Source organism: Passer montanus, unplaced genomic scaffold (genome assembly GCF_014805655.1).
Source record: "Passer montanus isolate IOZ18808 unplaced genomic scaffold, ASM1480565v1 scaffold4, whole genome shotgun sequence".
NCBI lineage: Eukaryota > Metazoa > Chordata > Aves > Passeriformes > Passeridae > Passer > Passer montanus.
Genome location: NW_024368818.1, coordinates 15,052,920 through 15,070,483, shown reverse-complemented (window position 1 = coordinate 15,070,483; position 17,564 = coordinate 15,052,920). Strand labels below are relative to the sequence as shown.

The window sequence follows — 17,564 nt, the reverse complement described above, 5'->3', positions numbered from 1 at the left end:
CCCCGCTCCCACCGCACCCGCACCCCGCTCCCACCACAGACAGTGACCTCAGCCAGGGCCGGCAGTCACCGAGTGACAACCGGCCGTGTCCTTCAGGGCACCCCTCCCCTCCCCGCCGCGCCCCTCCGGCTATTCCTCAGCCTCCCCCTTCTTTCTCAACCGCTCGCGCAAGCTCTTCCTTGCCCCTTAAACCAAGACAGGACTCCCACCCTTCCCCCTTTTCCGACATCTTAACCCGGCTCCCCGACCGCTCCTCCAGAGCTAAGCGTCCCACGCCATCAACATGGCGGCGGCCACCGCCTCCTTCCCTACCCCGCTCCCCAACGCGGCAGCGCGGCGCGGGATCTGCCGGGAAATGGAGTCCATGCCCTGCACACTGCCGCGCTGTTGATTCCTCAAAGAAACTACAAACCCCAGAAGCGTCCGCCGCCAAGGGGTGCTAGCCAATGGCGAGGCGGCGGCGCGGGCAGTGGCCCCGCCCCGGCGGGCGAGAGGGGTGATGTCATTGCCCAGCGGGGGCCGCGGGGGCGCGCTGCGCGCCGCCGCTCATTGTGCTGGGCCGGTGCCGCGTCCGCTGCCGGGGCCGGCGGGGCCGCGCTCCCGCATCCCCGCACACGGCTGCCTTGCGCCCAGCCCTGCCGCTCCTGTCCCGGCCGTCCCGGCCCCAGGGTGGCTCCACAGCGTTCCGGAGGGCTGCGCTGCACGGGCGGTGGGGACTGAACACGCATCCCCGAGCGGGACTGCCTTGCGCCCAGCCCCGCTGCACCCATCCCGGGGAGCTGCCCTGCGCCGGGAGGGTGGGCAGCACCCATCCCGGTGGAAGTGGGCTGCCTCGCGTTCATCGGCGGGGTCCGCACCTCGCCCAGCGCCGCTGCCGGTGCCCAGCGTGCGGCGGCCCGGGGCTGCCGCTCCTTGCCTCCGCCGCTGCCCGGCTCCTGGCTCCCGCCTCGTTTTATGGTCCTGGAGAGGGAGGACAAATCCCAAACCAGGTGAGTTCTGCGCTGCCCTTCTCTTGTGGTGTGCTTTTCCTTGCCCTGTTACCTCCTCCCTGCCAGGCCCCCGTCTCCCGATGCCCTTCCCGCACTGTGCGCTCCTCGGCGGGGAGCAGCGCTGCCGGGCGGGAGGGACTGCGCTGCCGCTCCCTGGTCCTGCTGAAAAAGGAGGGGCGGAGGGACGGGGAAGGGGGGAAAAAAACCCTAACCCTCTACACGGTCTCATCCCGCGGAGACGGGTCCCTCTCGCTGCTGTTCGGGCCCGGGGCTGCGCGTCCCGCAGCCCCCGGGAAACTCCCGCAACTCCGGGATGGATGCTCCGGGCGCCCCGGAGCTGCGCGGTCCCGGGCCAGCGGGGAGCCCTGTCTCGTTTGCCTCCCGCGCTGGGTAAGAGTGGAAAATAAGATGGATTTGGAATCGCTGTTGTTAAGCGCCGCAGAGCCTGCGAGAGCCGGGCTCCTGAGGACAGAAGGAATGCGAGCTGTGCTGTAGGGTGGTTTTGGGGGCGGTGGTGTGCTGTGCGCGGCTTCCTTGCTTTGACACCGCTATTCCTCCCCTCTTTCAGGGAAACGGGGCAGATTTGAATCCAGCTGGCTCTCAGTCCTGGCTGTGTGCAGTTGGTCCAGGTTTCTTTTCCAAGTCACATCATGAGTTAGGATGTTAAAAATTCTTGGCTGGCCAGTCTGATGTTTTATTTCAACTTCCAAACTACTGTTCCATTCTTTTTCACTTTTATTGTAAATACAAGAAGTGTTTCTGTTTTAAACTTCGTAGGAACTTCGTGCTCCAGCAGAGCTTCATTTTGGTGTGGCTTTTTGTTTTCCTGTTCCTTGCTGTTTGTGAGGTGCAGTTTGGATCTTTACTTGAACAGTGCTAAAATATTAGTACAACATAAGAGGTTTTTTTTCGTTATTTTGTGACATCAGAAGGTTTTATCCCCTTCTGTAACTAAATTACTTCTGCAATTGCTCGTGGACCCCAGACACCTCATTTTGTGCTGATGGCAATGAAATGTGTGCACTCAGAGGGGTCCTGCTCGCTTCAAGTCTGTCAGTATCTTTCAGTGCCTTTTAAAGTTAATCTTCACCAAAGCCCCACTTGGAGGCTGTTCTGAGAGCAGCAAGAGAGTGTGCAGCTGAGTTGATATTTTTAAGTTTTTTCCTCCCCTCTGCTGCATATTTGCTTCTGCGCTTCTCTTGTGTAACTGGCACTGTGTGTCCTCTGGCAGGGCTCTCCCTGGAATTGCAGTGCTGGGGAGAGGGTGACATGAGTGCAGTGGGGACAATGAAACTCCCTGTTTGGTTTGCTCAAAGTGTTTGTAAACACCCAGGCGGTGTTGGGGTGTCCATGTGCAAGGAATGGTGCTTTACAGCTTCCCCTCTTCCAGTGGGATAAACATGCTGCATCCACACCTCCTTGCATTTATTTTAACTGGATTTTTTCCTTCCTTCCTCTTTACTACTGACTCAAAGGGGAAGAACAACAGTGCAGGCAGGCGTTGCCTTTGGTTGGTCTTTTTTTAACATTTTTGTTTCCTGGAATGGCGTTTTCCTCTTTATTTTACAAGGGAGGGAACAGAGAATTTAATAGAGTGTTTCCCATCTTGGCTGTAAAAGGAGAAGTTTTATAGCAGTGGTTTTGTTAGCTTGGCATAGAAGGCACTGGATATGAAGTGGTAATTTGAAAATGTAGCCTGGGAATTGTTCTGGGAGATACTGATATAGAAGTTGGTGAGAGCAAGCAAAGAATCCATAGCCAGGGATTTTGCATTTGAATATCACAATTTTTGTGATGCACATAGTTTAGAATTCTGTTTTCTTCTTTCTATATGTATATATCTTGAACAAAACAGGCATAAATAGCAATACATGTGTATTTTATAACAACACATATATATTTTTATACATATTTGTATGTTTTTCAAAATTTATTACATTTTTTTTGATTTAGAAAGATTTGTGACAATGTATGTTAGTATTTTCAAGCTATATTATACCATATCAGGAGGTGGATTAAAAATGTACCTCAGAAATATACACTATTGTATTAATCAGCATAAACTTCGACTTTCAGAAACTGAAATACAGACATATGAAAAGGAACAAAAAGCTGAAACTCACTCAATGATTGCTGTGAAAAAACCCAAATGAACTAGGGGACCCTTCCTCTTGTCCCACAAAGACCTAAAGGCAATATATGTGTTTACTCTGAATCAAGAATTCTCCAAAATGCTGGTTGTTGGAAGCAAAGAAAATGTCCCAGGAAGGCAGCACTAAACATTTCCTCAGATCTTTTACTTTTCCCCCCCATTTTTCACTTGTGTGCAGTTTCTGAAGGGAAATTTAGGATTAGGTGATCTCATGGTCATACTCTGCAGAGTTTTCTTTTCTTTTAGTCCTGTTCCTCATGAAATGGAGTATGATGCCAATTATTGACTTCCTAGTGAAGCCAGAAATCACATCCTTGCAAATGAGTTTTATGAGCATCACCTGTGTGCCCTGAACTGTGTTCAGTTGCCTGTCCCCGAAGTGTTGCTGCCCTGGGATGCTTGGATGTCACCCAACCTCGTGTCCAGGGGGAACCCAAAGACTGGTGGGATGAGGGGAACTGGGAAGAGCCAGAGCTGAGCCAGCCTTGCTGGCTTTTCAGCTTAACTTTCCTCTTTGCTCCAGAGATGAGCTATGAGAGGACAGGGATTTCTGTAGCCTGGAGCTGGAACCTGGTGAGGCAGCTGAAGTTCCTGAAGCCGGGGGTGGATGGCTGAAGGTGGAACTGCGGAGTCACTTCCCAAGCAAGCAAGGGGAGAACGGGGTCTGCAGGCAAACAAGCCCCATTTGTCACCCTGCTGTGACAGAGCTTTTCTCTGGCTGCTCTGTGCCCTGTGCTCCCCATGTTCCCAGACCCAGCTGCAGGGGGTGGGAGTTGCTCACAGCCTGGGCTGGAGCGTGGTGGCTCTCTAATGCGAGCTGTAGAGAGCTTGTGGTTTGAGCTGCAGCAGTTTGGGTCCGAGCTGCATCCATCAACTGGCAAATTGAGACGCTTGCTCTGAGTTTGGTGTCCCGGAGAGGTGTATTTGCAGCTGGGCTTTTTGTGGGAGGCATAGGTTTGTTGGCATTTTCTTATTTTTGCATAAAATGTAGCCGAACAAGGAATTATAATAGCTGGGCTCTAGATATTATACGTTTCTCATTTTAAGGCTAATTGCCTTTTTTTAAGGACAGGACCAGCAGTTTGAGTGTAAGCCTTGCTCTCTGTGAGTACAGAAGGAGGAGTGGGGAATGTGCTAGGTGCTAGTTCGTGCATGTTGTCAAATAACCACCCAGGCAGTGAGAAAATTAGAGAGATTCATTGCAACACTGTGGCTGGCATGGCAGCAGTGCAGAAAGTAGCACAAGATAGGCATACCTTGCAGTGATGAAGCTCTTTTAGATACTGATGCTCATGTGGATGTTTGCAGAACTTTGGAACGGGAGCTTTAGGAGACAGTAAAATAATTTCCTGTATTTCTGACACCAAAAACATGAGCCCAATTGGAGAGATCTTAGGGCAGTTGGAGAGGTCTTGAGGCAGAGGTGCTCAACAATATCTCTGCTTTGGCTGGAGGGCAGATGAGATGACCTGAGGCAGTGTTTTGATTGACTTCTTACTTTCCACAATTTCATTTTGCAGCAAGTCATTTAGCTTCCCGCTCCCTCCCAGTGCTTCTGTCAATAACTAACTAAATTCTCCTTTTATTTTTAATGGCTCTCTTACAGCGGGAAAGAAGTGGTTTGTCATATAATCCTGGTTGGCCTGTGAATAAATAATGGATTTAAAGTTGGGGGAGGGAAAGGGCTGAGTCAAATATTCCTCAGGTGCTAATATGTTGAAATAATTAGGACAGAACAAGGATAAAACTTGTCCCTTAAAATCATTGTCAGCTTTTAAACAATCAAGACCACACTGAAGTCTGTTGCAGTAGTTTCATAACTAATTTGTGCTATTAAACATTGGCCCTGCATAAGGTATTAGTGAGATTTGTGTTGTAATGTCATTTGATTTCACCTTGCATAGATAAAAATAATTAGAGAGCTTTGTTGCTTTGGGCTGAGGAGAGATATTTAGGTTGTGAGCAGCTTGAGATTCACTTGCTATTTGTCATCTTGCCTCTCCTGGAGTTACTGCTTTCTCTACACTGCAGAGGTGCACCGTTCCCTAATATACTTAAGGCAGAATTTAAACCTATTTAAAACCTATTTAACCTAGCTATTAGTTTCCTGAGATAATTAGGGAATACTTGTACAAACACAGGAGAAAACCTTCAGTAAAGTCTCACAGAAATCTGCTGCTGTACTTTTAAACATCACAGGATACCCTGTTTATTTTATTTCCTTTTAGCAGAAATACTGTCTTTTGAGTACTGCTGAACTAAAAAGTTAACTATAACCTTTAAGTATCTGAATAGTGTTTTCTTTTAGACCTTGAAAAGAGTAGTGAGAAAAGGAAAGAGAGAAGAGGAAAGGGAGGAAAGGCTGTGCTGGCATGAAAAAAGATGAGCTTGTGCATGGTTTCTTAAAAGACTGTATCCTGCAGGCTGAATTTAAAAGGGGAGGAAAAAAAAAAAGAGGAAGTATCTGAATAGTGTTTTCTTTTAGACCTTGAAAAGAGTAGTGAGCAAGGGAAAGGGAGGAAAGGCTGTGCTGGCATGAAAAAAGATGAGCTTGTGCATGGTTTCTTAAAAGACTGTATCCTGCAGGCTGAATTTAAAAGGGGAGGAAAAAAAAAAAGAGGTGTTAGAGATGCCAAAGTACAGAAGTCAAGCCGTGCTTGGGTTACTGTGTCCTGCTAAAGATGCCCTCCATAGCGAGAGGGACTTCATGCAGGGCCCCAGCAGCCCAACCCACTCCTGCACTGCGCTGCTTCTCCTCTGCAATGAAGGCTCCAAAAACTCAGCTCTGCTTTTTTTGATTAAGAAAAAACTCAGTTTCTCAAAGGGCAGCATGTGTGCATTTAAAGTGGGAGTATTTCTTGATATAAATCCAGGCTGTTGTTTGTAAAAGAGAATTGTCATGGAACTACCATCCCGTAGGCTGGTGCTGAGCCTTGGTGCCAATTTTTTTGGAACAGTGCAGAAAATGAATCTGACTGCGTCTGAGAGTCTCTCATCCCCCACAGTAGCAATCATTTGCATGTGCTTTCCTGGGTGTTTTGGACCAAAATCCTTGCAGGAGAAAAACAAAAATAAAAATTATTGCTTTGGCTGGAGGGATTACCCCTGTTACCTGGCTCTGAAAGGATGGGACCCCTCTCCAGAGTGATCAAGCAGTTAGAATAGAATATTTTCAGTTGCAAGGAACCTACAAGGATCATGTAGTCCAGCTGCCTGAACAGCTCAGGGCTGACCATAAACATGTTAAGTTGTTGTCCAAATTGGACACTGACAGGCTGGGGTATCGACCCCCTCTAGGAAGCCTGTTGCAGTGTTTCACCATGCTCTTGGTACAGAAATGCTTCCTCATGTCCAGTCTGAGCCTTCTCTGGTGCAGTGTTGCACCATTCCAGTGAGGTCACCTCTTTTCTCCAAAGCCTTCAGTGCTCTCCATAGTGCTCTTCCAGCCCAGGGTTGTACGGGATGTTTCACTGCTTAGTGGGGTGCTGCTGAAGAGACAGCACCAGCTCCAGGGGAATTACTAATGTCCTTGTTCCCACCCGCTTGTTTTCCATCTGCCTGACCCTCTTGCTCCAATGCAGTCACCCCAGCTGTACCTTCAGGAGCTTGGATACTCCCAGACTACAAATAAATCTGAGGAGTAGGTGTAAATGGAGACTTTCACTGAAGAAGGTTTGATGCCTATAGGAAACAGATTGTTGGAGGTGCTGAGTAGAAGAATTTGTGTCTGGTTAGTAGACATGTCTTATGTAGGGTGAGACATGTTAAGTTTCATGTCTCACCCTACATGAGACATGAAACTTCAGGCACAGGAACTTGTCAAACCCTCCTGTCTTTTCAATGGTCATTCTTTTGCTCCAAATAGTAATTTATCCATAAATATGAGCATGATGAGAGATCCAGAAAAATCTGTGCACCAGAAAAGTCCCAGATCCATGCTTGGGACATAGGCCATTAGTTGAGATGTGAATGCCAGCATTCAGATTTACAAGCAATCAAAGAAAACTTAAAGGATTGCCAGGATTAGAAAAGACATTTTGGGTTTGCTATGTTGCAAAGAACACTTTCAGTAATGAAAAGCGGACTTGAAAAATAATCATTAGCACTTCTCTGTGATTTAAATTTCATTGCCTGAACTTGGAGAAATGGAAAACAGATCAGTCAAGGCTTTTCATCTAACAAGTTTTTAAAGAAAGCCAGATTTGTGTCTAATTAGTGAGAATTTCTTCATGGTGCTTCTAGGGCCTGAAGAGTAGTGTTTTCATTACAGTTGGGGCTGCATGGGAATATTTACTGAAAATAACACGCTTACTTAAAAACATGGTAAGACAACCTTGTATAACCTGAATTGACATCAGGAAATGCACTATGACATCTCCATACTGTGTGGTCTTACTTTCCTGTTGCTTTCTGATGGTGGAAGGGAGTTGTAAATTCCTTCTTCTCCAACACTTGACATTGAGACTTTATTGTAATAGCTATTGAACTTGATTAACTGAGAGAGAAGACAACTCCACTTGAAAAAATAATTATTTTTCTGCTGTTCTTGCTCTACAGCTATTAACACAAATACCTGAAAAGTAAACGTAGGCTTGAAAAACTTTCCAGGCTCATTTGGTATCCCTGCTGGCCCTCTGGAGACATCAGATTATTCCATCCTGAGATGAGTGATCTTTAGAGGTGCAAATCAGGTAGCCTGAAATTGCTGGTGGGGTGTCAGTTAATTTCTGCATATTGAGAAGAAGGTTAAGAGAAATAACTTTAGCCTTTTTATTCTTGCATCCCCCCTGAAGTTCACAGTGAACGTGTCCTATGGAGAGAAGGTATAAATTCAGATAAACCTGTGGCGATAAGTTTGTTTAAACCCCAGCAAAAACTAAAGACGTCTCTAGCTGTCACAAAAAGGTAAGGGCAGCTTTGGGATTCTGTGTTTCTATGGACTGCTGAGGACATCAGAATAGTCAGCATCTGGTTCACTGGAGAGGTAGCAGCAAGTTCAACCTGTGTGATGGTGGCTTTGGGCTCTGCTGTTCTTCTCTGTAATCCCTTTTTCTGTGGCATAATTACAGAAGGTGCTTTTGCTCTAAAGGGGATGTTTTGACACAGTTTGCAGCTAATTCCATATTTTCTGTCTAAAATACACTCAAGTGCAGTGAGTATCTGCACCATTGCAATCACTCCAGCCTTGTTGGCAGTAGCTGTCTTCTGTCTGCAGCCAACAGAGGATTGTGGTGCCCTATAATTTCTCACATGTAAAAATCCTTACTGTAAATATTTGCTCTTGAGAGTGTTAAGTACTTATGAGGGGATTCTTGAACAATGTTGGGTCTATTGAAAAAAACAAACCTGTGAAGACTGTGTCAGAGTTACATGTACCAGCAGCTTGAAACTGTAGAAGCAGAGTCGGTGCCTGATTTCTCTGTTGCATTTGTCCTTGTTCTGAACAATTTGTTCCTTCTAAAAAGGGAAATGTGCCCAATCCCTTCAAGTCAGCAGTATTCACATTTCTGAAATGTGGTAATAGCATTTTGCTTGTATTGATGTGTTTGTGCACACATAGAAAACCCCCAGATAGACACAGGTTTCTGTTAACTCTTTAATTTCAGCAGGCAAACAGGAGTCTAAAGTTGAGCTCTTAACTCCAGGCTAATGGATTTCTGCTCAACCTATTTAGGAGAAGGAAGTATGAGCATAGGACTCGGATGGAAATGGCTTTGTGGGATCTGTAAGAGTGAAGTCTCATCTTGTGTCATGACCTGTGGTTGGCATGCCCTGAGCACCTTGTGCAGGGATGTAGTGTATGCTCAGTGCACAAACAATCAGTGTCTTTTAGCAGTTGTTAGTTCCAAATTCTGTCTCTTTGCCTGTCATCCAAAACTGGAAAATAAACGTCAATATATCCATATTGTATTCTGAGGTACTTCTCAGTGTTTCCATTATTTTTATAAATTACTTTTGCTATTGCAGAGTGTTTTCCTCTACTAGGAAATATTTTTTCTTTTCTTTTAAGTAGCAGTTCTGTTGTCACAGTTCTGCAGGAAAGCTGTGTCTTGGTGCACTTGCACTTAGGTATGCAGGTCACTGGTCCCTATGTGTCACTAGGAAGCACTGACAAAAATGTCTTCAAAAGCATGGCTTGTGAGAAGTGTCTGCTGGGTCACATCCCTGTGCTGGACATGCTGGAGATTGCCCTGTCCTGTGCCATTATACGTGGTTATTGTGGACCATTCCTGAATTTTCTACTGCAGATGTGAATGTAGTATGGGGAACTTGTAAAGCTCCTTCTCAAGCTGCTACCTGGCCTTCTTGTGTGCTTCCCATTCCTTGCTCATTGTGAGTAATAGTCAGTCTTTTGTCAAGGGCCATCACATTTATATCATTGTTTTCTCTGATCTGTTGTGCCTCTGGATTGGGAAACTGCTTGGATAAGTCTGTCTTAAAATTAATCTTTTTTGCTAGGTTAACTTTTTGGGGTGGCATCCTCAGGCTGATTAATTTTGCAGCCATTTGGGTGATTAGCTAGTATTTAATAATAATAAATAAAGGCGTGTTTAAAACAAATCCCTTCTAGTTAAGAATTTGCAACTGAAGAAATTCAAAATAAATTGAGTATTGATTTGCACAATGAAATAACCAAGGAAAACATTCATTGTGGGCTGAAGCTAATTCTGTTGGAATAAATGGGCTGATTGTGAAATAAATATTAAATAAAGTATCTCATTAAGTTCTGCAGTTTTGCAAAAGCTGTTGCCACAGGGAGGAAGAACCTGGTGTGAATGATTGTTTGTTTACTGCAGCTGTCAGTCATGGCAGGGGATGGCGTGGGGCATCAGTTTGTGGAGTAGCCACTGGTAACCAGGTCATCCTGCTTAAATGTCAGGCTTCTTGCTGGAAAATGTGTGAAACTCCATAAAAGTTATTTCCATCTTAGCACATCTCTCACAATATTTCTCATTTTGCTTGATGACATCAGTTCTTGGAGATACAGTGGAAGGTTTTAAAAATATCTCCTGGGCAATGCTGGGTGATGCTTAGCTAATGAATTTATTGATGTCTGCCTGATACTCCGGAGGGTTGATCCATTTCTTGTTCTTCCTCTGATGCAGTTTTTGAGTCATTAATCTCTTTATGGCTGCTCCTCTATTTTGTGTATAGATTGAATTTTATTATCCATTATAAGGTCTTTGGGATAGGACTTCTGTCTGTTAGTCCCCATTTTCTACAGTGAAAAATTTGCCATTTTCTACAGTCTGTAGGTGTTACTGTAATGTGAGTAACCAGTGCTGTGACTTGGGGGTGGGAATAGCCATTAGTAGTTTTGGGGAAGCACAGTCTCCTTAATTTCATTGCAAAACAATTTATATAATTCACAGTTTCCTCTAGAAATGATATATTTTGTACTTTGAAGGCAAGACAATTGAATTCTGCATCTCTCTTGTGTTTATAGGCAAGTTCCTTCTAAACTTTCTGTTTCTTGGTTGCCTCCATGCATAAAATTGAGATAACCTCAGAGGGCTGCCTTGAATATTCATCAGTGATTTATTGTATGCCACTGAAGAAAAGTGTTACCAGCAATGCTAATGAAGTTTATTACTCAGGCCCTCTGCTGCACATTTATTTGTATTTCAAAGATCTGCAGTCTCCACAGTGAGCTCTAGCAAATTCTTGACTGGACTTAGCCTGTAGATGACACTAATAACTTTGATTTATGTGGGGCTTTCCCTTTGGAAGAGCTCCAAGAATTTTATAAACTGCAATGCAAGCCATAGTGTAAATATTGCCTTTGCAGCCACCAGCTATCAGGGAGGTGCTGTGTGATGGATATTGCAGTGCAGCTGGATGTGAGGGGAGAGCAAGGAAAAAATCTTGACTGGACTTAGCCTGTAGATGACACTAATAACTTTGATTTATGTGGGGCTTTCCCTTTGGAAGAGCTCCAAGAATTTTATAAACTGCAATGCAAGCCATAGTGTAAATATTGCCTTTGCAGCCACCAGCTATCAGGGAGGTGCTGTGTGATGGATATTGCAGTGCAGCTGGATGTGAGGGGAGAACACGGAAAAAAAGGAGATCTGCAAATGTTGGAGATGACATAAGGAGAGAAGTAAGAAAACAAGCAGCCACTAGCTGAATTCTGATTTTTATCTTTGACATGATTGAGTCTTACAGATCAAGTGACTGTCACATGAAAGGTGGCATTTTTGTCGCAGCCTCATGATGCTGTGGTCCTGGTTCAGTTCAAGTCGAGCAGAACAAGCCCTCCTAGCAACCAGGGTTTTCTTTTCATGCAGTGTGTGTGTGTTTCTGGATGTCTTAATTCAAATACTGGGGTGCAGCAATGTGTTTTCAGTGGTTCCTCAGGCTGGTGTGGTTGGCTCTGTGATGTCCTTTCCCCCCTGAATCATAGGTGCCCATATTGCATTGTCTAAATAACATTGTTATTTTAGGTCCCAGACACCATCACTGGAGAGAGATAGCAGAGTCAGAAGTGGGTCATTCTGGTTAATTCCTCGAAGGTGGGTAAGATAAAACAATGCTTCCATGTATGATACAATCTGCCAGACCAGTTAGTGTTCTAATGGAACTAGGCACAGGGCTCAAGGTGTCAGATCACTTATGAACAAAGGAGTGGTCCAGCTTTTCTGTCCCATGCAGGAGCATCTCTTTTAGAAAGGTTTTGAGCACTTTCTCAGCTCTGGTAGCTGTGTGCTGCAGCTTCAAGGACTCAGAAGCAGTAGGTGGAGGTCCAGAAACTGGGTAGCACATGGAGCTAGAGTACAATGAGTAGCTAGAACTGGAAACAGTGGTTGGAACAGTTGGAGAAGAAATGCATGGCTGCTGAATGTGCTCTTGGTTGACAGGCACCAGTGTCCTGAACAACCAGCTAGCTGTAGCCAAGCAAAAAATGGCAAGAGCAGAGGTCAGCCCAGTAGTGACAGTGTGGATGCTGATTTTGGGCTCATCCCAGCCACCTGGGGATCAAAAGAATTGTAGCAATGATATTGTTCTTTACAATTTTGCCAAAACACTCTTTCCTTCAGTAAATTCTGAGCCTGTTGGCCAGGTTAGATGATTGTAAAAGCTTGTTTTTCATAGAAAACAGGGCTGAAATGTGTATAATGCTTTGAGGAGTGGGGAGCTTGTTGAATTCAGAAGCTTGTTTGGCAGTGCTCATCTGAAGATTGCCTGGCACGGAGAGGAGGTTGCACTGTATCATGTTTAAGCTTGGTGTGGGCAAACGAGTATTTCTTTTGCAGCACCTAATGGAGACCTCAGCAGTCAATGGAGCAGAGTTTGTGGCTTGGCTTTCTGCCTGGCTATAGGCTTACAGCCATCTTCACAGCAAAAACAAAATGCAAAGTGTAATTATAGCCTGGTGGATGAATTTATATTTTTGGTATATTCTGTTTCTGGGACTATTTTGAAGCCTCAGTGTCTAGGATTCTGGTCTTTCTAGATATTTAGTTCTGTATTTTTCTAGGCCATACCATTAAATATATATATATATTGATAGCAGTCAGTGAGTGCATGAATGTTTAATTCAGTACATTTTTCAGTTTTAGGATCCCATTCATCCATATTGCTGTAATCGATTTCTCCTGGAAATGCTGTGGTAATTAGAGGAGAGAATGATTTGCAAGCAGTGCTGTGACATGTGTAACCAACCTGTCTTGTTTTGAGCCTTTCATTACCTTAGCTTATGACTATAATTGTGTACCTTCTCAAGGAGGAGTGTGAACTTTTCATTTGCATGTTAATGGCACTTTGTCTGGGAAGGTGCTACAGGGATTCAAGCAGTGCTATGCAGAAAAAGTAACGTGCCCAGTAAGCAAACAATTTTGATGGTTAGTGGTTCAGACGTTGGTAATAATAAGGGTCTTTTTTCTTCTGATACAGCAAATGCATCTTTCAAATGGGCAAGACAACTGGTATGGTTTAGAAAGAGAGTTGTTACAGAAAATTCCTTCCTGTAATCAGCATCTGCCTTTTCTTAGGAAAGAAGAAAGTGTTTATAAGTTGTGTGCCCTTTTGAAAGGGAGAGTGCATTAATTTAGTCTTTATATGTGTTGTGGTACACAGAGATACGTTGGGAAAAGCTGTGTGCTGAAACTCACTGGCTTTCTCATGTGCGAGATGTGAAGCTTGCTTGGCATTTGAGGGCTTTGTCCAAGGCTCTGACATTTTACTCTCCAGCTTGTAGTTTTAAAAAGGAACATCTGGGATTTTATCCTAAGCCTGAAGTGGGTCTCAGTGTGTCTCAGTGTGGGATTGAGGTTGTTTGTCCTCTTGCAAAGAACAGGCTCATAAAGGCTATTTTGGTTGTTCCTGGGAAAGTAGACTCTCCATCACACTTCTGCTTTTGCGTGGGAAGGGCTCCCTCTGAAGGCACAGAAATCCCTGTAAATATCAAAAATGCATGTTGTGTCACATTTCAAATCCTTCATAATTTCCTACTCTCCCACTGTTTGCAAGAAACCCAAGGCACATGCTTTCCTCTCAGCCTGATGGATCCAAGAGGAATTGCCATTCCCTGTAGGTCAGACCTGGAGGAAAATGAGTAACATGGGCATAAGAGCTTAACATTTCCATTTGGGAGCAGTTGGATGAGCCTCAAGAGGGGAGACCTGCTGCTTTAAATTAAGAGTGACCACTCAAGTGAGATTCCTTCTGCCTCCTGCCACTGTACATTCCTGCAGCATCCCGTGGTCCATCATTGCATCCACAGTAGCTGTCAATGGCAAAATGCAGTTTCCACCTGTCAGTGCTCAGTGCTTTCTGGTGGGTGACTACAGGTTATGATCACTAAGGGGTAGGGAAAAGCCTGACAACAGCAATGCTTTTGTGCAGGGGAAAGCTCAGTGAGTGTTTTCAAGGAGACCTGACCAGCTGAGAGGGAGAGCTCAGTTGACAGGGCTGCCTTTGCTTTAAGGGTAATTAGTGGAATGTAGGCTAGGCTATAAAATGAATGTGAAAAGTAATAACAAGGAGTTGTAGCCATAGAAAGAATTAAAACTGGAAACCCTGAAGATACAAATTGGGCAAATTGTGCTTTAACAGGATTTTTTTTTTTTTGGTGTGTGTGTGGAGATGCCAGTGATCCGAGATGAGATCTATCAAGGCTAGAGAGGTACAATTGCAATAACTGAGATGTGAGAGGATGCTGAGTTGGATTAATCCTGAAGGGTTGGTTTTTTTTTTGTTAAGGAGGTTTCACTGCTGTACTTCTGCAGGAAATAACCTCTTGCCAGCTGAAAGTAAACCAGTTCTTTGTGTGAATGATCTGTGTGAACAGCAAAGGTGCAGGTTGGTGAGGCTTTGGTTGGGAAGAGTAAGGCTGGTCTGTGAGAAAAGGGAGGAGAGGGTTTAGGGGAAGCTGGGTGGTGTCTGTTGTAAGCTGGAAATCTGAAGTCTTCTTGGCTAAGTATCAGCTACTTGAGAACTGCATCGGCCAGTTCAGTTGCTGCACACAGAATGTTAAATCAGGATAGGCAGTATTTCTGTTTGAGGCTGGGGACGGAGGTGGCACTGAGGCACTAGTATCTGGGAAAGAATTTGGACAGTTGCAGAGCAATGGGTGTGGCCTTTCTGCCTGGAAAAATGGTGAAGACCCCAGGAAAGGCTGGGCCATCGTGGAAGGCCTGTCTTCCAGCACCTAGGAGTGAGTGGGAAGAGAAGGTAGAAGAAAGTATTATCTTCTCTGTTGTGGTAGCTATAGCTTTTATATAAACTTAGTTAAAAGGGAAAATTTCCTGAATATGGTATAAAAATAGTTCCCATAGAAAAACACCAGCCCTATTACAACTTCCTTAACAGACAAAGACAAAAATGCACATAGAGAGCATGATACCAGGGCAGAGGAAGGTGGGTATTGAGACTGCAGAATGAAAAGATAATCATCAATGATAGTAAAGAAGAGCAAAGCAGAGTTGGGGACATCAGCAGGGAAAGAGGCTGGAGAGGTAAAATAGTTCAACAACGATAATATGAGGCATAGGTCTGGTTTACATGGGGTTATTTCTGAATTTCTCTCTTTGAACAAGTTACCTGATCTGTTACTTTTTCCCCATTTTGTCTCTGTGTACAGAGTGCTCAAAGATGGACAATAATTCTTAGTAAATAATTTTTCTATAGTACAGATTATAGTCAGGCTATCAGCCCCAAACTCAAGTTTTATCATGATACAGGCTTGAAGTTACTGTTAATGATGAGGAAGGGGAATATGTACATACTGTTTACCAGCAACTTGCTCTCCTTTAAAATTTAAAGGATGTACAAGGGGGTGGTAAGTGTGAGGTGGAAAGTGTGCTTGCAATAGTTGAATGTTAAGTGAAGCTTTTGACTTCTTACTCCAACATTTTAAAAATGCCACAGGCTACTTTCAATGTGATAGACCGAAAAAAGAGAGATATTCTCTCAAAGCACAACTCACATGTTGTTGGAGCCCATACAACCTTCTGTACAATCTGGTATAAAGAAAACTCTTGTCATGCGCATGGAGGTACCAACAAGGAGAAAATAACAAAACAGAGAAGAGGAGTCCAACAAGTATGTAAAGCAGAGACAGCACCCGTATAAGGTCTGCAACACTCCTCTGGTGCTCTTACATAACCCAGCTAATGTTTGACTTGGTTTCCTGCTCATTCTTGGCTATTGTAATGAATGAAGTAATAATTTACTTCTATTGTATAGGACATATTTAATTCTGGCTTCCTAATTCCTATGTACTTATCACTACCAGGCTCTGGATCTGTCCAAGAGTGTATTTGTGTTGAGGGTCAAGGGAATGATATTTGTAACCATACTGAGACTTTATTTTGCTGGCTTTGAGGCAGATATGAGCTGACACAGACCTGCTCAAAAAACATGCGCTGACTTCCTAAAAAACATTCGCTGACTGCTTAAGTGTAATAAATATACAAAAGAAAAAGCCCAAAACAACCAAGCACAGTGCTTTCTGTGTGAACCCTATTATTTACAACTCTTGTGTTGTACCTGGGAGCTCTCACTTGGTGCTTGTTCAATTTTGTGGGAAGGGAGAGGAGAGGCTATCAGTTGCCAAGAAAAGAGACCCATATGAGTTTCAGGGAGCGCTTGGAACTGCTGGCTGTAACTTTGAGCAGTAAGTGAGGCTCCTGCTGAGTAGCGTCAATAGAGCTGTGAACCAAAGCATGGGGTTAGCAAGCCCACAAGGAAAACTTATATCTCTCCACTGAAGGTGAAGTTCTTCACTCCAAATGCTACATAGACTTTTTTTTGGATGTGGAACACTTGGCTTTGCCCCAAGCCCACCTACATCGTTATGCCAAAACCATACTAAAAACCTGTCCCCTTGCATTGCACCGCAAATGGGATACTTGACCTTTAATGCCTAGTATTCCCTGATCGTTGTGGGCTGTTTGGTGCTTTTGGCAGTGAACCAAAAGCCTATTTGTGACTTAAAAAGGCGTGTTCTGTTACAGGTGGATGTGTTAGCTGGGGCTGTAGTGACTGTTGTTCAGGCTGGCACTGGAACCTGATTTATGCTCAGGTTTTGAATTCAAATTCCCAGATCCAACACACAGTCTTGCCAGCTTATGCACTTCCTTTGCAATTTTAGAAACAGAGGGTGCTCTAACTTTTGGCAGAGATAACCTCATGGCTTTTATCTCCGTAGGTAGCTGGCAGGTGTCATTCCAGAGTTAGGGATAGTTTTTTGCCATTTGTTTTTCCCATCTTCCCTTCTGGGCAGCATTTTTCCTGCCCTTTTTTTGCTGTGCTGGGCAGGGATGCTCCTCTCCGCAGTGCGGCTGGCTGGGCTCATGCCTTGGTGTTCCAGCAGCATCTGCCTAGACATCCTTAGCCCAGATTCATCCCCCGTTCTTCCTGTTTCCCCCGCCTTTTCAACCAATAAATCTTATATCTTCCTTTTATAATCATAACCTACAGTTGCCTCATGGTTTCTTTAAAAACACTTTTTTTTTTTTTTGCCTCTTTAAACCTAGATTTTTACAGCTGTAATGTGTTTCTGTTCACCATCATCTGTAGCAATTGAGAGTACTGCCAGCTAAGCAAATATCCCAGTCCAGATGAGGCCAGTTTTACAAGCCTTGTTACCCTGCCTGGATTCTTTACCACCACAGCAGCTTCTCTTTTGCTTTTTGTCATACATGTACCCAGTAGTTGAAGTTGCCTCATTTTTAGTTGTTCTGAACATGACAATTGCAGAGACACTGAGGAGCTTAGGCTGCAAGGGAGCAGCAGCACACTTTACGAAGGAGTTTTTTTTTATCTTTGGAGTGAAGCTAAATAGATTGGAGGACAGGGTAGTTTGAAAAGGTGTTTCAAAGCTGGAATTCTTATGTTCTTGCTGGAGTTAGCTGACTACAATAAAATTGTGCAAGTCATTGTAATCCCTCTGCTTTCAGAGAGAAAACCAGTGACTT

General features: G+C 44.4%; 1 protein-coding gene across 3 annotated transcripts in view; it reads left to right on the top strand.

Moving 5' to 3' along the window:
• The first annotated feature begins 484 nt into the window (after positions 1–484).
• Positions 485–17,564, top strand: part of RAB30 (RAB30, member RAS oncogene family) — a 41,577-nt gene continuing 24,497 nt past the window's right edge. The window contains exon 1 of one of the 3 annotated variants that reach the window (XM_039718653.1): positions 485–989. In XM_039718653.1, the coding sequence (XP_039574587.1) occupies positions 500–989 (490 nt within the window). In that variant the 5' untranslated portion in view covers positions 485–499. The remainder of the gene's footprint in view (positions 990–17,564) is intronic. The other 2 variants (XM_039718651.1, XM_039718650.1) reach the window with 2 other exon arrangements.